General features: G+C 38.4%; 1 protein-coding gene across 4 annotated transcripts in view; it reads right to left on the reverse strand.

Annotated features, from left to right (window-relative positions):
* TBC1D31 (TBC1 domain family member 31) overlaps positions 1-19,144 on the reverse strand; it is a 33,745-nt gene that overhangs the window by 776 nt on the left and 13,825 nt on the right. For all 4 annotated transcript variants that reach the window (XM_073330211.2, XM_073330212.2, XM_073330214.2 and 1 more), the window contains 13 exons: positions 17,966-18,045; positions 17,709-17,855; positions 16,686-16,819; positions 15,305-15,438; positions 14,385-14,564; positions 13,144-13,376; positions 11,238-11,390; positions 10,159-10,294; positions 9,655-9,747; positions 5,343-5,483; positions 4,145-4,339; positions 3,560-3,710; positions 510-641 (listed from right to left, as the gene is read on the reverse strand). In XM_073330211.2, the coding sequence (XP_073186312.1) occupies positions 510-641; positions 3,560-3,710; positions 4,145-4,339; positions 5,343-5,483; positions 9,655-9,747; positions 10,159-10,294; positions 11,238-11,390; positions 13,144-13,376; positions 14,385-14,564; positions 15,305-15,438; positions 16,686-16,819; positions 17,709-17,855; positions 17,966-18,045 (1,909 nt within the window). The remainder of the gene's footprint in view (positions 1-509; positions 642-3,559; positions 3,711-4,144; positions 4,340-5,342; positions 5,484-9,654; positions 9,748-10,158; positions 10,295-11,237; positions 11,391-13,143; positions 13,377-14,384; positions 14,565-15,304; positions 15,439-16,685; positions 16,820-17,708; positions 17,856-17,965; positions 18,046-19,144) is intronic.

Here is a 19,144-nt window from a genome sequence, read left to right on the forward strand (position 1 = left end):
TAAAGTTTCAAAGGTATTAAGGTTTCCTGTAGTGTCAGGAGGATTTCACCAATAAGATGTACAACTAAAGAATAGCTTTTAACAAGCATTTTCATTGGCTGTAGAAGCAGAGATAGCCCGGAATAGATAATTAGAGACTAGTTATTGACCAGAACAAATGAGTCCTCCCAAGATGATTTGAATGATAGGTAATTCTACATTTTCTCCACTCCCAAAAGCCACAGAGAGCTATGTAACGGTGTTTAAGCTCTAGATACAAATGCAAATCCCACAAAACTATGGGGTGGAGATATAGCTGGGTCTAACACAAGAGGCATCTCTCATAATCTGGCAGAGTTGAGTTGCCTACTGCCTTCACAATACTGTTTTTAAAGGGATTTTTCAGGTGTGAAATCAATTAAAAATAAATTTGTACATTTATGAAAGACTGATTCACCCACCTTGGTGCCTGGGTAATGCTTCCAAAATTAGAAGTGAGAGAAAGATTATTCTGAAGTTTAGCAACTTACAGTGTGCTGAGGACTCTGCTGTAGATAAGTCATTTAGACAGACATATCCTGACTTGGGTTGGGCTTCCCTCGGCACCTGCTGGAATTTTAAATCTTGCTGTACACACCCAGTCTTCAAATCACGCAATCTCTCTGTGGGAAATGGAGAGAAGTTTCTTTGTAAACTGTAAGAATTTAATAGCTAATGTTTATTAAAAGCCATATTTTTCAATCCCTACTTAATTGGAGCTGCCTGCACACTAAATCTACGACCATGTCTTCACAGTGAGTTACTACATGGCAAGTCAGGGTGCAAATCTAATGAGTGCCACCTTGCCACAAAGTAATGTCCCACGTGAACACTGCAACAGTGCAGCCAGAGTCCTGGAGTACAGCATAGCATACTACTAGAAAGCATGGTAGGCTAAACTGCACTCTGGGACTTTCACCGGGCATAGCAGTATTCACATGGGATATTGCTGCATGGCAAGGTGGCATGCTGTAGATTTGCACCTGGCTTGCCATCTAGAAGACCTGGCCTTAGATTTTAGTGTGCAGGCAGCTCCAATTAAGTAGGGATTGGAAAATGCATAACACAAATTGTCAGTCTGTGGGGCCAAGACCACACATTTTTACTAAATTTCAGAAACTATAGGTCCCACAATGCAATATTTTTTAAAATACGACTAAGCTGATGACAAATGGGCCACTAAGGTAGAATATTGCATACTGGCACTTGTTGTCTTAGTGGATGGCACCTTGAGTAAGAAGACTAAGACAACTGCAGTTTAGTTCACATGATGTGAATTAGGCACTTCCGCAAGCTACCGTTGTGACCTCACTTGGACAAACTTTGTGCGAGTGTATCTGTGTAGAAGATAATAAGGGGTGGGGCCTGATCATTTTGTTGGTGTTTCTCTCTCAAGAGTTTTTTAAACAGTGAAGGAAGAACAAACTTTTTACAAAAATTTCTGGAGATATTATTTAAACAGTGCTCTATTATACCACTTAATTTTAGAGTGCCTCTAAAGTACAGTACCCTTTTTTTTTTTTTTTTTAAGCTTTTCCGCGTCATCATGCTGATCAAAGAGTTGGATGGGTAAATCCACCATAGGGAACAATCCTGCTTTGATTTAGGATTAGATGATTTAACGGATATTTTCCAACTCCAATTTCTAGGAATTTACAAAATCCCAGTGGCAAAGGAAAGACATATTTGTACACATACACCACAGTAGTGAAAGGAACAAAGGCAAAATGAGCAATTTGGTATTATGTTTTGTATCCTCTAACTATATATAGACTATGCTATGGAGTCTGCACTCTATATGCCTAAGGTCTGTCCCCGTCCACTCGCAATGGGGCAGTAAGAGGAGACGGCAAAGTCAAGAATTAAACTGAAACTGTATTAATGGTGTGAGAAGGGAACATTGCTGGTTCTTCTGTCTGAAAAGAATCTGATGCTGGGATGGAAGAAGTAAAACCTGCAGAGAAACTTCTTGTATATTTATGTAAAATATTTTATATAATGGAAAACCACCACTGTCACCATCTCTCACGACAGTAGATGACTAGTAGTTAATTGAAAGTTTCTGGTTCAATGAAAATTTAAAGCACACTGCCCCCTCTCCTTCCGTTTATTCACACACCCAACAAAGATTTTAAAACAATATAAAGTAGGGGTTGATTTTTTTTAAAAATGGTCTTCAGTTTTATGGGTGGAAATCAACTGTGGGTGCCAGTTGCAGAATTTAGATTCTTAACTACATACAGAAGTAAGTTAGCTTCTAAATGTTATTTGTGTTTGGAATTGATGGAAGAGAACAAATAGAGGTTCTTTTAAAAGTTTGGCCCTATTTGTCAGTCTTATGGACGGATATCTGGCATGTACTAGAATTCAAAGTGATCTCGACAAACTGGTGAAATGGTCTGAAACAAACAGGATGAAATTCAATAAGGACAAATGCACAGCACTACACTTAGCAAGGAATAATCAACTGCACAAATACAAAATGGAAAATGACTGCCCAAATAAATTTGTTAGTCTCTAAGGTGCCACAAGGACTCCTCGTTGTTTTTCCCTAGGAAGGAGTACTGGAGAAAAGGATCTGGGAGTTACAGTTGATCACAAGCTAAATGTGAGTCAACAATGTAATACTGCTGCATAAAAACTGGATATCATTCTGGGATATATTAGGAGTGTTGTAAGCAAGACATGAGAAGAAATTCCTCCAATCTCCTCAGTACGGATAAGGCCTCAACTGGAGTGCTGTGTCCAGTTATGGGCACCACACTTTGGGAAAGATGTGGACAAACTGGAGAAAGGCCAGAGGAGAGTAGCAAAAATGATTAAAGGTCTAGAAAACGTGACCTACAAGGAAAACTTGAAACAATTGGGTTTGTTTGAGAAGACTGGAGAAGACTGAGGGGGGATATGATAACAGTCTTCAAGTACATAAAAGGTTGTTATATAGAGGAGGATGATAAATTGTTCTGCTCATCACAGAGGACAAGACAAGAAGTAATGGGCTTAAATTCCAGCAATGGAGGTTTATGTTGGACATGAGGAGAAACTTCCTAACTGTAAGGGTAGTTATGCACTGGAACAAATTATCTAAGGGAGGTTGTGGAATCTCCATCATTAGAGGTTTTTAAGAACAGGTTAAACAACCCCCTGTCATGAATGGTCTAGATCAGGGGTTCTCAACTGGGGGTCAGGACCCCTCAGGGGGTCTGGAGGTTATTACATAGGGGGTCGCGAGCGGTCAGCCTCCACTCCAAACCCTGCTTTGCCTCCAGTATTTATAATGGTGTTAAATATATAAACAAGTGTTTTTAATTTATAAGGGGGTTGCACTCAGAGACTTGCTGTGTGAAAGGGATCACCAGTACAATAGTTTGGTCTAAATAATACTTAGTCCTGCCTCAGTGAAGGGGACTGGACTAGAGGACCTATCGAGGTCCCTTCCAGTCCTACATTTTTATGATATATGTAAATATATTTACATAGATGAGTTAGTGTAATATCCACAACATGTACAGTGTAAATGGAAGTACTACTGTATGCTCACCAAAATAGCCATCTTCACATTGTAGCTTTTCAGCCAGGTCTATTGCATCGTTCATTTCATCTTCTAAGAACTGCTTCCTCCTTGCGTCCAAAGCAGCGACAGCTAGCTGCTCTGCTTCCAGTTGAGCTCTTTTCTCTGTAACTTCTTCCCACTATACAACAGACACATTTCAGTACATTTTCAATAGAAGTGCAACATGCAAAAAGCAAGCTTCACAGAAAGCCATTTGAATGATTTACAATTACATACCATCATTCATTTAACACAAAAAAGTGCTGTAAGACACTGAGTTAATGTTTTCTACTTTTGAGAAGAGCTTTTGCTGATGCCCACCAGGGTCCTCTTGAAGCAGCTAAAGGGAGGTAGAAGATATTATTCTGGGTCTAGACTAGGAAAAACATTGAGTCTAGCTATACACTGTTAGTTGACCAGCAAAATCAGGGAAAAGACATTAGGGGAAAAACAAATGTTGGGGGGACACTTTTTTGGTAAAACCCTTTTGACTTTTCATTCTGCACCATGCCGCAGCCACATACTTTTTCTCTTTTGCACGTCATCTCCCCAGAAATGCAAAGACACGCTTACCCTTTTATCCTGCTCTTCCTTCATTGCTTTTAGCAACTCTGCTTCTTTTACTCTGTTGTCATGAAGAAGTTTAGCTATCTCTTCGTAATGTGCCTCACGGTCTAGATCATCACATCTTTGTTTATACAAGGCTTGGATTCTCCAGTCTGTGTCGATGCACTTCTGATCAGCTTTTGCTAAACTTTCTTCAGCCAGCTAAGAAAAAGTGATCAGCCAAACGCACTTACTTTAACTTTAGCACACTATCCGATTACAGATCAAGAACAACGTTCTCCATTCAAACTTAAATTTATTTCACTGCCATTGTTAAAGATCTCTACCAGCAATAGGTTCCAGAGAATTATCGCTGCAGTAGAACTCCCGTTTATGCACTACAGCAAATTGTTTCTTTACAAGTCTCTCCCTTTGCTTATCTCTCACCTCTGCTATCTTCTTATTTATACATGGGCATATTTTAAAGAAGACTTAACTGAACCTCAAATATTTTAGGGGTGCCATTTTGCTAACATTTAAATATTTACCTGATCTGCAAGTACAATTAAATCAGACACCTAAATACTACCATTTCTACCCACAGTCAACTGCACCCACAAAATTGAATGCAGATTAAAAAAATTAAGACATATATGATTATTTCTGGACGAACTACAGAGACAAGCTAAGCACTGGGACAGTGGGTAAGCTTCAACTGTCTTTCAATTGTGCTGCTAAGAGTTCTGAGCTTGGAAACCCAAACAAGCTCATAATGCCAAGCTGGATGCATCTGTTGAGTATTGTAATTTGGAAGTCAATGTCTATAGTTAAATTGCCTGCTGATTCCATCTAAGTCTTTAGGAAGCATCACTAGTGAACACAAAGAACCAAAACCCAGATGTTTGTGGCCATGAGATCCAATATTCTTGACAGAAAGATAACCTGGGAACCAGCAATATCTACTAGAAGGATCATGCTAATTCTCATATGTCTTCCAGTCTCTGGGAAAACAAAGGAGGGCTTTCACGCAAGCCATGCCTAGCAGGACTTCAATATACTCCAACTGTCTGAACAGCACTTAAAGTGGGATTCTTTGCATAAGGTCAAAATGTAGTAAGTATAGTTGTCAGGAAAAATTAGGATTCTTTTTCTTTGAAAGATTTTCATGCTTGTTTGCAGGAAGAGGCATTCCTTCCAAATATACAAGTTAAATCCATTTTCTTACCATCTGAGCTTTACGGTCCTCATCCTGATTAACTTCTATCAACCTCTGAACTAGATGTTCTTCAAGATCGGCCCTTCTTCGACTGGCATCTATCTCTCCTTTTACTTCCTGTGTCACTGTCTCTTGATCTTTGACAAGTTGCTGTAAAAACAGTTGTGCATAAAAATACAATAATTAAGCTAATGCTATACATTAAAGATAATTACAGCTTTTTCATATTGAAAACTTCAGTGCAGAAACAAACATGTCCAAGGATATCAGATACACCGCACCCTAACGTATTTCATAACCAACCATAAGTATCTCCCTCCCCCACATTGCTTTATCCACTCTATATTAACATATACGCTGCACCTGGAAGTTTATACTGACATAACTCCATTCAATGGACTTTAGTAGAATTACCCCAATGTAAAGCTGGAATACTATCATGATGAACCAGGCCCATTGTAAATACGTTGTACATCTACAGCACCTTTTATCCAAGGATCTCAAAATAATTCAAATTTGAATTAAGTTTCACAGCACCAATACGAGATACAGAGATATCATCATATCCACTATCTCGATGGTAAACTAGGGCACAGAGAAATTAAATTATTTGCTAAAGGCCATACAAGTCAGTAGCACAGCTAGAAATCCTGACTCTCCGTACCCTTTTCTAAAATGGATCAATTAGCTAAATAAGCACTACCCCCTTATCCTAAAGGTCCTGATCATTATAAGACTAATTCCTTCAGCTGCTGACTTTACAGTTACTGAGTATAAATAGGTTTAGACTGGTTTGTGTTGCGTAGCCACAATACCCACACTGCAGCTGACTGTATATTTAATAAGTGAACCCTTAAAGACAGTTAACCCCATTGTGCTCAGCACAGATTTTGAAATATCATATGGCAAGAAGCATTTTTTAATCACATACAAGTGATGTGAAGGTGCATTTGAAAATAACTGGTCAGATTTTTCAGAAGTCCACTTGTGTGCATGCAAGTTGGGCTTTGCAGGTGTTCGAGATGGGCACAGGTGGGTTTTGAAAACCTGGCTCAATCTTTGTAACTAAAGTTGGCATTTCTAAAGCTACCCGCAGGCAGCAGCACTTCTCAACAGGCGAGAAGCCATTCGTCATGCGAAACTGACTTTCTATCTTTAAGCAGGAAATATTTTAAAACCCAGTAGAGTTCTTTTCTGATTTTTATAGCAGGATTACAGAACAGAAACTGCTTTATGAACAGTACTAATGAAGAAAAACACTCCTTTTCCATAAACATTTCCCCATCCCTTTTTTTAAAAAAATAATGCTATTTGACAATTTGATACTCAGACTGAGGCTTGAGAGCCGCAAGTGGCTCTTTAATGTGTCTCCTGTGGCTTTTTGCCGCACATGGTATGAAAAGGACTCTGTAATTTAATTAAGTGATCTAAGTTATTAACCAATCAGGATGCTTTTACTATGGTATTAACCAATTGCAACTGATAAAATAATAATACTTGGTCAGTCATTTTGCTGTGAGAATTATATCTATATAAAAACTAAATATTTCCCCGGTCATACTGTTTAAATATGAATATATAGTACTATAGTAAATGCAACAATGAATTCACACTACTGTGGCTCTTTTGCGTAATATTCATCACTAATTGAGCTCCTGAACCACTGACATCTGAGTATCACTGCATTACACGGATTGCTTCAGTAAACATCAGGATACTACAGACTAACACAGGAGTTGCAAAGAGGAACAGCATTACTTTTAGACTCATTTCTACTGATGGTAACTTTTTCCTCAGTAATCCTCCTCAACCAAGTGTGCAGATGCAACTTGTAACAACCAAGTTATATTTGTATGTACATGAAGAAAAAAATGGCACAAAGAAGCAGTCCTGAGGTGCCACTGATTAAATTAATTAAAGAATCAAATTAAAAAAATTAAAGAAAGAGGCCTCTCTCTCTCGCCTCCCTCCCCCCAATCTGGCCAAAGCAATAATATGGAATTTGAGAACTGCAAAGGGACAACCATTCAAAACAAGTTTCTTCTAAATATCCCACAAACAATAGATAACTTTGGTAAACTCTCTGGCTAGAAGATAAATTGGGATAAGTCAGAAGCAATGAAGAGCTCACTGGATCTAGTTGGAAGTGGCTCTCCTATAGGGACATTGAGGCTATGTCTACACTATGCGCCTTTTAGCGACACAACTGTGCTGCTTCAACCATGCCGCTAAAAGGTGCGCGGTGTAGCCACTGTTTGTTGGCAGGAATGAGCTCTCCTGCAGACAAAAAACTTCCACCCCCAATGAGCAGCGTCAGCTTTGTCAGCAGGACATCTCTTTCGCTGACAAAGCGCTGTTCACATCGGCACTTTTTGTTGGTAAAACTTTTGTCGTTCAGGTGTCTGTGTGCTTTTTTCACTCCCCTGAACGACAAAAGTTTTACTGACGAAAGTCCAGTGTACATAAAGCCTTAGATGGCAACAGACAAACTTCAGATATCTTGGTACCTGTTCCTTAAGGAAATTAAAAGCATAGTCAAGGTTAATCTAGCCCCATTAATCATGCAGTTAACCAACAGTTTAAATAGATGGCAGGCACTCTCTCTCTCTCACTTTGGGAAAAAATAAACAATCAAAATGAATGCTCTTCCCAAGATCCTTTTTATTCTGAATTCCATATTCTTCCCTTTTATTTTACCAAAACCAACACCATGTTCAGGTCCTTCTTGTGGGGTGTTGGTAACAAACCCAGAATCTCCTACACAGATTACAGTTCCCTGTCAAAACACGTGGTTTTAGATTTCCCAGCTTTGAACTTTATCAGACAATAATTCTTAGTCAAGCAGCATAGTGGCTCATTCCCTCATGGTGTACAACCTTAGGCTGTCTCCAGCTAGAAGCAGAATTCATTACTCCTTTACCCCTTTCCAATGCACTGCACTCAGATTACTACCGATTCCCTAAAGAGCAATTACCAATCTATTGTGGCAGTCAAAAATAATTGGCATATTATGTCTACTAAATTTAACAGGCACCCCCTTCTACATACCAGGGCCTCTATCTGGGGTAATGCGAAACTCTGTATAGCATGCAACCCCATCATTTGGCCAGACTGGATTAGGAAAGGGATTCTGACCATCAGTCAATTTAATACAAATGATACCTTCCTCCCTTTTACAATATCAAAAGGGAGGTTCAATCTAGAGACTAAGAAAGAGTGGCAATATATCCAACTTAAACATGCCATCTCTGATCTGTTTGGCCCCGATGCCTGCGCCACCCATGACCCACCTGAACTGCTGTCATTTCTCCAGATATTACCCAGATTGCCAAGAACTATGGCAACATCATATGCACACCTGGCCTGCAAATTTGAATTAAACACAGATTCCCTAAAAAAGAAATGGGAGAAGGAACTAGGCCAATTATTCTCTGCTAACCAATGAAAACAAATTTTAGTCAGTGCTCTGAACTGTTCCTTGGACCTCCATTTAAGATTAATCCAGCAGAAAAATCACATGGAGGATGCACTTGACCCCACTCCAACTATTCAAAACAGGTAGCGCTAAGTCAAAAAAAGTTGCACTGTGATTCAGCAGGTGCACACTTAGCCCACATGCTCTAAGAATGCTCCTATACCTGTACATTTTGGGAAGAACTTAATTTCAGTGAATTTTTTCCTATCAAATAAAATTGTATTAAAAACTAAACCTAATGTACGTTGATTGGAAGCTGAATACATCTGAAAAAACATTGGCTCAGCAGAGCACTTACAATTACCTAAAGATTCGTACTACAACAACAGAAATCAAAAAAACGACCAGCATTTGAAGACTGGAGCATAGACACTGTAAACTTGGCCACCAAGGAAAGAATTGTATATGGTAACAAATACCCAAGAAAAATTCTCAGAAACATGGGATGCTTTCCTGGAAGTATCTGAATGATCCAGCTAAACGCACGGGTCCCACCACTTGCCTCTCCTTCCTCTCTATCTACTTCCTTCCCTCCCAGTCTCTATCCCCCCTCCTCTGAACTTTGCTTCTATTCTTTATCTTATTTCAATACTTTAACTAGTTGGATTTTTATAAACAAATGTTTGTTTGTAAGTTACGTAATACAAATACTTCATTTATATTTTAAGCATTCATATTATCTATAATTCAGTATTGCAAGTATAGCTAAGGTTAGGTAGCAAATGGTTAATATATTTGAGAAGTTTATGTATAATTTGTTTTTTCTGTATACATATTTTAAAAAAGTTTAACAAAAAATAAATAGAAAAAAACCCAAGAGACTGTATGTAGTTCATTGCCATATACCTGTTCAAAAAGCTGTCTTTGAGATTCAAGTTCTATTTGCCGCACTTCTACATCTTGAACAGTAGCAGCTGTTTCTCGCTCTCTCATGGACACCTGGAGGAAAGAAATATACACATAAAAACCCCAAAATGGAAAAGTTGTTTTTCCTATACCACCATCTTTCCTTTCCTTTTACTGCATACACACACATTTAAAAATACTCCAGCCAGTAGGTTTAGAACCTTAGGCAGCTCACTTCGTTTTTCAGCAATGCCAACATTTGGATCAATCTGGCTTTTCTCAGGAAATTTTGCTAATTTAAGTAAACCATGTGGACAGCAACAGGTGCCAAATTAAACTATATAAATATGAATGAATCAGACACCCACCCAACTTCTAAATACATCTTGTTTCACAAAACATGCTACAACTGGTTTCATTACCTATCATAAGTTATGAATTTTTTCTTGTTTACTTCTCTTAATAAACATTGGAGGAAATATTGATTAGATGAGGAAAACAAACCTTTCTTGCAATTTCATCATCCAGACGTTTTAGCTCCATTTGACGCTGATCCTGCTGATGCTTCAGGAAACGGCTTCTTGCAGCATCCAATAGCTGCAGTTCCTTTACTTTTAACTCTCTCTTCACAGCTGCTAGTCTTCAAGGCAAAAATGAAATAGGAACAAATAAACTGCTACTGGTGGAAAGCTGACACGGATGACTGTGATGTTCCATAATAGCTAACCATTACCTGTCACAAACTACTCTCTTTAACTGCTAACACTTTTGACATCATAGTTTTGTTTTGGAAATAAAAACTGCATTGTTATAAGACAAACTTAAATCCAAAGAGTGGCACTCTCTCCCCATTTCCCACAAAAGTCCCATCAACTCTATAACTATTGGTGTTAACTGAAAAAAAAAAAAGGGCACTTTAGTTTGTTGAGAGAATTTCACAATATTACACCACCTCTTGACCAGAATTGTACTCCTCATTCATTAGTAGATAAGGAAAGTCACTTAACTCCTTTAATCCGCAACTCTCAATTAAAAAAAAAAAAAAAGTGTGTAAATTTTATGGGTCTAAAAAAAAATCCCCCTTTACAAAAAGAATCCTCATGGGGATCTTGAATTTCTCTCACAGTTTATAATCCCAAAGTTTATAGACTCTTTCTACATTATAAATTAGGACTTGGTAGGTAATTAAAAGAAAAATTCTTAACTCCAATAGAAATTTGAGAATATGCACCCTCATTAATATAAATAACTTCTGTCACAGTAGCAGCTAAAGGCAACAACTGAACTTGAATGCACAAACACATAGTGAAAGATAGTCTAAAGAGGCAGGTATATAAGCTGTTTGGGAAGAGAAAAAGTGGGACTGGAGACTACGTGACTTGCCGAAGGTCACACAGCAGGTCAGTGGCAGAGCCAGGAACAGAATCCTGATTGCCAGATTCCCAGTCCAATGCCCTACCCACTAGACCTCACTGCTTCCGCACATTTCAATTTGAACAAAATAGTGGCCATCTCTGTCCCTACTTGTGATAAAAGATTTAATAGCACGGTGTTATTGCCATGCTTCATACTACTACTACTACCTCTGTCTTTGATCTGCCAATTTTTCCTCTTCTTGCAGCAGAATTTTTCTCCTCTGTTCTTCAGCCTCACGAAGCAGCTCTTGCTTCCGGTACCAGGCCTCATCTTCTACTTTTCGCTGTACTGCTTTAGCTTCTATTTCGTGAACTAATTGTCTGAATAAATTTTTTTTATATATTACCATAGAAACCAAAATAGATTTCAAGAAATTATTCAGGTAGTAAAAACTGCTGGTCATATATTGGAAAAATATTAATTAAGATCATTACAAAAGCTATGTCTATGCTCAAATTGCCCAGTGATGAAGTAGTTTGAACCATGTCTTCTAAAGTAAATTAGCTATAGCGCAAGAGAGAGATCTACAATAGAAAATGAGAATTATGACAAGAGGATGAAGCTGATTGGCTTACATAGCTTCCAGCTTCACAGATGGTAAAAGCAATAGTACCCTTCAAGTGCCATAATCGACACTAGCACTTCTCAGGCTGTTGAAGACATTTAGCTACTCAAACAACATTTTGCAGCTGCCTTCTATTGGGAAGAGAATTTCAGATTTGTTTAACTATAAAATGGCTTATCTGCTAAAATCAAAATTTTCAAACCTGGGTGACTGAAGTCAGGCACTAAAGGTCTTATTCAGATGGTTAAGTGAAACTGACCTAATTTTCAGAGGTGCTGAAAATCCACATTTCCTGCTGATTTCAATGGAGAGCAGAGAATTCTCCGCATCTCTGGAAGCCAGATCACTTCTACTTTGCCATCTTAAGTGGATTTAGGTACCTCACTTTAGCACTCAAGTTTGAAAATTTTGACCTAGGTGTTTTCAGAGAATTAACAAACACGTTGATTTTAAGCTTAACGTTACTTGCAGCAATTAATGCCGGCTAATCCATCTAACTAAAAAATCCAACAAGCCAAACAGACATCAAAAGGTAAGGTGTAAATCCACTTTTTTCTATTCCTCTAACCATTCTCTCCTTTTCCAAGCACATACATTTCCCTTTTTCTAGTCTTCATTAGGGTTGCCAGGTGTCCAGTTTTCTACTGGAACACCCAGTCAAAAAGGAAGCCTGGCAGCTCTGGTCAGCACCGCTGAATGGGCCATTCAAAGTTCATTTGGCATGGGGCTGGCAGGCTCCATGGCCAGCTCTGCATGGCTCCCGGGAACCGGCCCGCATGTCTCTCCAGCTCCTAGGTGGCCACGGGGCCTCCGCGCATTGCCCCTGCTCCAGGAACCGTGCCAACGGGAGCTCCGGAGGCAGCGCCTGCGTGCGGGGGCAGCATGCAGAGTCGCCTGGACACACCTCCACCAAGGAGTCAGAGGGACATGCCAGCTGCTTCCTGGGAGCTGCCTGAGGTAAGCGCCACCTGGAGCGCACCTCAACCCCCTGCCCCAGTCTGAGCCCTATCCCACACCCAAACTCCCTCCTGGAGCCCACAGCCTGCACCCCCTCCCACAGCCCAACCTCCTGCCTCAGCCCTGAGCCCCCTCCTGCACGCCAAACCCCTCATCCCCAGCCTGGAGCCCCTTCCTGCACCACAAAACCCCTCATCCCAGCCCAACCCCAGAGCTCGCCCCCCCCACCCAGCCAGAACCTTCACCCCCCACGCAACCCATCATTTCTGGCCCCACCCCAGAGCCTGTACCCCGTCCCGCATCCCAACCCTCTGCCCCAGCCCCGTGAAAATGAGTGAGTGAGGGTGGGAGAGAGCAAGCAACGGAGGGAAGGGGAATGGAGTCAGTGGGGGCCTCAGAGAAGGGGTGGGGTCTTGGGGCAGGGTAAGGGTGTTCGGTTTTGTGCGATTCAAAAGTTGGCACCCCTAGCATCACTCCAGTTTCCAGTAAATCCAACAGATATCTACCCCCTCTCCCAATTTTAAGGTTTCCTTCTATTTTCCCATGAATACCTTTCTCGTAAGTATTCTATTTCATCCTGTCTGATCCTCTCTCGCTCCTGAGTCTGATAATCCACAATAAACCTGGGGTATTTATTAAATACTGGGTACTGGCCCTTTGTGAGTGGTATGAAGTCATCAAGCATACGTTGTGGATGGATGTCTGCTGGAGTAGCTTCCATAAGATGATAGCCTTCTTTAATCACAACATTAATATCCAGATTGTTCCGATGATGGAAGAAATACTGTAAGAAAAATTTTTCATTTTAAATCCTACAAAAAGTTAAACAAGTCACTACACTTTCCCAAAAGATATGTAAATATATTAGTTATTTTTTTAATCAGCTTTTAGCATACAGAATTGTTATCATCCTGGCACCACTAGTTAATATAATACATAAATAAATAATGGCTCAATTGACTTAACCCAAACCACTTAACCCTGAAAGAACTTCCTCTGCTCCACTCTCTTTACTCCAAATGCTAGGAATGTTAGTCTGCCCTCTCTCCCATATGTATATATCTTTTTGCCATACTTAGTGAGAGAAGAATAGGAAGTGCTTTCAACTCTGCTCATGAGTTATGGCATCCATTCTGGAACACGAGAATAATTTTACCCATATGAATAATCGATTACTCACATGTGCGTCTGCAAAATTAGGCCCTAATATTTGCAAATGGAGATTTTTCCATATAAAGAATGCTTTTCTTCCCCCAATCCTCCCGATAACTTCAGAAGTACAATAAAATATTTTCATTTTAGTTGAGAGGCAGTCAACCAAGACTGCCTCACTGTACTTGCATTTTAGAAGGCAAATTAATGAAGCATCAAAATGCCAGAACCACTTTATATTGTCCTAACATACAGATGTCAATCCTATGTCCAGAAAGAGAACCAGAAAACAAAGAATAGTTTAATGGGTAATGAATTTTCCATATTAAAAAACATTTTCCTTGGCATTAAATTTCAAAAACGTTTTCCTTGGCAACAAAAGAATTTCTGAAAGCTCTTAAGTTTCTTTATACTCCTCTCTGTCCATACAATCAAGTGCAGTAAATTGAGTAATATTTTATTAATTCCACAGTGAATATATTAGATACTAGAGGACATTGCTCAAACAGGCACAGTATAACTAACATTCAATTGTAACTTTTCTTTTTAAGCTCTCTAAAAATAAATATTATACACTATAATTTTCTGAACCTACCTAATATAGGTAGCAAGGCTCTGACTTACATAGTAAGATGTTTACCTCAAAGTCCTCTGTTTGATTACAGTGAAGCAAAGGAGCTCTGGAACATATGATATAGGCAGCAACCATCATGAGAAAGTATGAAGGATGGTTGGAAAAGATATTATCAAACACTTTCAGCCATTCTTCTCTTGTCAGAACCTCAGAGAACAATGTTTCTAGAAGAGGCCAGGCATATAGCTAAATTAATTGGGAAAATTAATAAAATAATCCATTAGTAGAGCTTCTCAGTTCCCATCATAGAAATATTACAAAGGAAGTCAAATCTGAATATATAGGGGGATCTTTCTTATCTGATGTTGAGATTTTAATCTATTTGTAAATACACAGCACATTGGAACTATACCAAAAGATACAAAGAGAAGGTCCCTACCATATGCAGCTGATGAACTAGATGTGGTTTATATAAATATATTTCTTACCTCTCTCATTCTTACCTTTTTTCTTTCATTTACTCAAAGACCCCTGATGTATGATGTTTCAAATTAGAATTATTCTTAGTAACTAGATAATTATTAATATATAAATTAACTGTATATTTTAGCTTAATTGAATATTTGTTTTATGTTACTATGTCTGTTTACTAAGTTCAGTCACCACAGTTGTGTGTATTTTAAAAACCAAGATAAAATTATATAAAAAATGGATTTATAATTTTCCCTGTTAGATTTCTGAATCTATATGACTGCAAGAAAGGGCAACTTTAAGTCATACTAAAGCATGTATAAGGAGACATACGATGTAATGCAACAGGATAAGCTGCAGGCAAATGATCATATGTTCTTTATACTCCTAAAAGTACACATTTTACTCTGAATTCATTTAATGAGCATATAAAGGTTTAAACTAAAATGAGGCATTTGAACACTCCCATTTATGAACAGTTTTATATAAACTATGAAGCTAGGTTGGAGTTTTACCTGTGAAGTCACATTGCAATTTATTAAGTGTTGAAGCAATTCCTTGTCATGATGTGCCAAGATATTTTCCACCACACTAAGGACATTGACTGGAGGATTAGGAAAATACTCAAACCAGTGTTGACACCAATTAACTACAAAAGGAATAAAACAAACCATTTGTAGCTTAATCCCTCTAACACTGAGGGATGGCACACTATTGAAATCATCTTACTTTTCAAATGACGTTCCCTCCACTTTGATTCATACACTTACATTACAGTACTTACAAATTCAACGTTCTATAATCTGCAGACCCACTAAACAGAGGTTTAGTTTTATAATATCTGTTAATACTTCTATTACACATATATCTGTTATTCAATGTATATATTTACTTCTTCACACAACGCATGGTCAACTTATGGAACTCGCTGCCATGGAATGTTGTGAAGGCCAAAAGTATAACATGGTTCCAAAAAGAATTAGGTAAGTTCATGGAGGACAGGTCAATCAATGGCTATTAGCCGAGTTGGTCAGGGATACAACCTCATGCCCCAGGTGTCCCTAAAACTCCAACTGCCAGAAGTTGGGCCTGGATGACGGGGGATGGATCACTCAAAATTGCCTGTTCTGTTCATTCCCTCTGAAGCATCTGGCACTAGCTACTGTCAGAATAAAGGATACTGGGACCATTGGTCTGACCCAGTACGGCCATTGTTATATTCTTAATTCAAAGATGCTCTTTTTAATCCCATTGTAATCGGCTCTTATGGCTTGGACACTGAGCATCAAAATATTTTTAACCTGTTAGGACCAAATCTGGATACTTATTTTGCAACCAAACTATGTATTTTGCGAAATGGGTTTTTATGCAAGGTAACTATATGCTATGTGTGCACTTTGCAGCAGCTGCAATGACTAATTTCAGTGAAAAATACTTTAAATTTACTATTTTTCTTCAGAAGCCAAGTTACTAAATGCTAGCTGTCCTAATCAATTGATAACTCCAGCTAGTACAATAAATCTTTTAAACTGAGACAGTTATTTCTTTTGACTACTGTCACGCCAGGTCTCAAGCCAGAATTTAAAGGATTAACACGACAACAAAATTGTATTGGACGAGTGTTCTTTTACTGATTAGACTTAAAAGATACTGATAAAATAAATATGCCTGTTTAAAGTCAATATAAGGAAATTAAATTGTGTTTGTTAGCTATGATTTTTTTTTGCAACAGCTGCATTTTATCATACTTCCTGGTGGATGCCTTTTATACATTTTAAAACAGTACATGAACTCCTCAGTGACCTATAAGAGAATCCACGCACACCACTTTGTTTCAAACAAGGCAAATTTGGGGGAACTAAATAAGTTAAGTGTGTAGTAAAAATCCTTGCTTACCTATTACAGTAGCAACAACTTCAAAGCAGATTAGCTGGTTGTTCTGGAATAATTTTACAAATGGGAATGCTAGCAGAGGAATGTATGGTGTCTCACCAAAGATAGCAGACCAGTGAGCTAAAGCAGATAAGGTCCTGTATACGAAGACAAAAAAGTACTTAGAAAAATATCTGTACGGAGGAAGAGAATCATGTGTAACTTGCCATAACATATAAACAGTAATTATAAAACAGAAAGATACTGGTGTCAAACCTTTTTTTTTTTAATTTTATTTTAAAAAGCTGCATTAAAGTAACTTTGGTTTAGAGTAGACTTGCATTAGTAGGGAATTGCAGGCTTAGCTTGTCATTGTCCTGGACAGACTACATTTCCTAGAAATTTTAGCTCACATAAGCAATATTACACACTATTATCACAGATCTTGTTAAACCCTGGCACAAAACAGGTTGAATTTAGCATAGGAAGATCCTTAATTTTACTTTTTTGCTCACGTCAGTTTAATAGATACCCTATGTTAACTTCATGCATTTTTTTTGTACAGAATTAACAGCCAAACTTGCACAGAACACTTTCGGTGATATTTATATGTATATTTATAGCTGTAATGTTACACACAAGCAGAAGGCATCTTCTGACTGATCCCACTAACCAAATAAACCTTGACTCCACCTGGAATATGACAGTTCTGCCTGCTTTGTTATCATAGCACAAAAATGCAATAAGGCATCTGAAGTTTATTATGTTAAATAGCACTGAAGTATAGCAAGAAACACTGTGGTTTTCTATGAACAACTAGGCGGAAGAATAGGGGACAATTAACTCTCTTGTAGCTGTTACAGGAAATATTTTATAAGTTGAAAGCATCTATAGTCATAAAACATACCAACCAGAAAACTGCTAATTAAGAACGACTTTGGTGCAATAAGAAGGTACTACTTTATGTTGGGCTTAATTTTTGCAAAATAAACCAATCTTCCCCAGAGATGGTCCCAGTCACATAAATGAACGTTCACATAAATTTACCTTTGTAAGACTCTCAACAGTTTCCTACTTTTCATGGGGTATTCGTCCTTTAGGTGCACAAATGCAGAATGGATACCTTTATCTATTAGGCTACTAAATGCTAAGTGGTTTTCAGGAACTTGTAGTAAGGCACGCCAAACAAACATCCTGCAAGTAAAACGTAGATTTAGCAAAGAGAATTCCCTTTGTTAAATCAGTACAGCAAAAGAGATTTTAAATTTGCATGCATATGCACACCGGGGCACACCCACATTCACCTGTATTTTGCTGGATATTCTCCAAATCCTTTCAGTAAGGCTTGTAGACGTTTCTTGTTTAATCCATCTGGCAACTCATTCTACAAAACAGGAAACAAACAGTAATTTTAAATAGTGGTTTTGTCCCAATAATCTCTATTTATTATTCATAGAGGTGATGGACATGGTTGGTCGGGGGCATGTGGTTTTGGTTTTCAAATGTGTATTTATAATGGTCAGAACCCAGGACTGGGTCTCAGGACCCTGACTTCTAATCCCAGTTCTGCCACTGATTCACCATGTGGCTTTTGGCAAGTAATGTATTTATTTAGACTTGTTGACTAACTGCCCTATACCAATCTTTAGGCACTGTGATAAAATTAATATAAACAAAAATTCACAACATACTTAATGATCCTTCATGCGTAAGTCTGACCTCTTTGTATATCAGTAAACCCATCTGGTGAACAGTGACCTACCCAGGGAAACAGGGGGCTGTGAAGCTTAGCTGTTTAAGTGGTTTGAGATCTTCAGATCAAAGGTGCCAGGAAACGTGAAGTACTATTACTTGAAAGCATTAATTACTTTAAAAAATACTGAATCAATTTCCGTTAATCTTGACTTTTTTTTGTGTGTGTGTGTTGATTTAAGTTTCCCTAGGGCTAAACCCAAATACAGGTTTCTAGCTTCAACCGTTTGTATAACCGAGTGTAAAATCTCTAGTCAGACCATATGGGGAAGTACTTATAAATCAAGCGGCAAAGAGTCCTGTGGCACCTTATAGACTAACAAACAGTCTATAAGGTGCTAGTCTATAAGGTGCCACTGGACTCTTTGCTGCTTTTAAAGATCCAGATTAACACAGCTACCCTTCTGATACTTATAATCAAGTTCATTTTTAAAATGGTATAACCTACTCTGCTCAGACTTTAAAAAAGTATCACTTTGGGTTGAGAAAAAGCATAGAAAATTTTAGTACAAAATGATGTTTTGAGAAAACTATAAAAAAATGAAAGAGGGAGGCTATAATCATAGAACTGGAAGGGACCTTGAGAGGTCATCTAGTCCAGTTCCCTAATAGAAACCGGAATTCAACCTTAAGTACATCCACTAGCAACACCTACTATAGCAAACATTTTATTTATAGTAGTACCTGCCACAATATTCTAGGCATTTTGCAACAAAATACAAATTAAATGC

The sequence above is a fragment of the Lepidochelys kempii genome, chromosome 2 (assembly GCF_965140285.1).
Source record: "Lepidochelys kempii isolate rLepKem1 chromosome 2, rLepKem1.hap1, whole genome shotgun sequence".
Classification (NCBI taxonomy): domain Eukaryota; kingdom Metazoa; phylum Chordata; order Testudines; family Cheloniidae; genus Lepidochelys; species Lepidochelys kempii.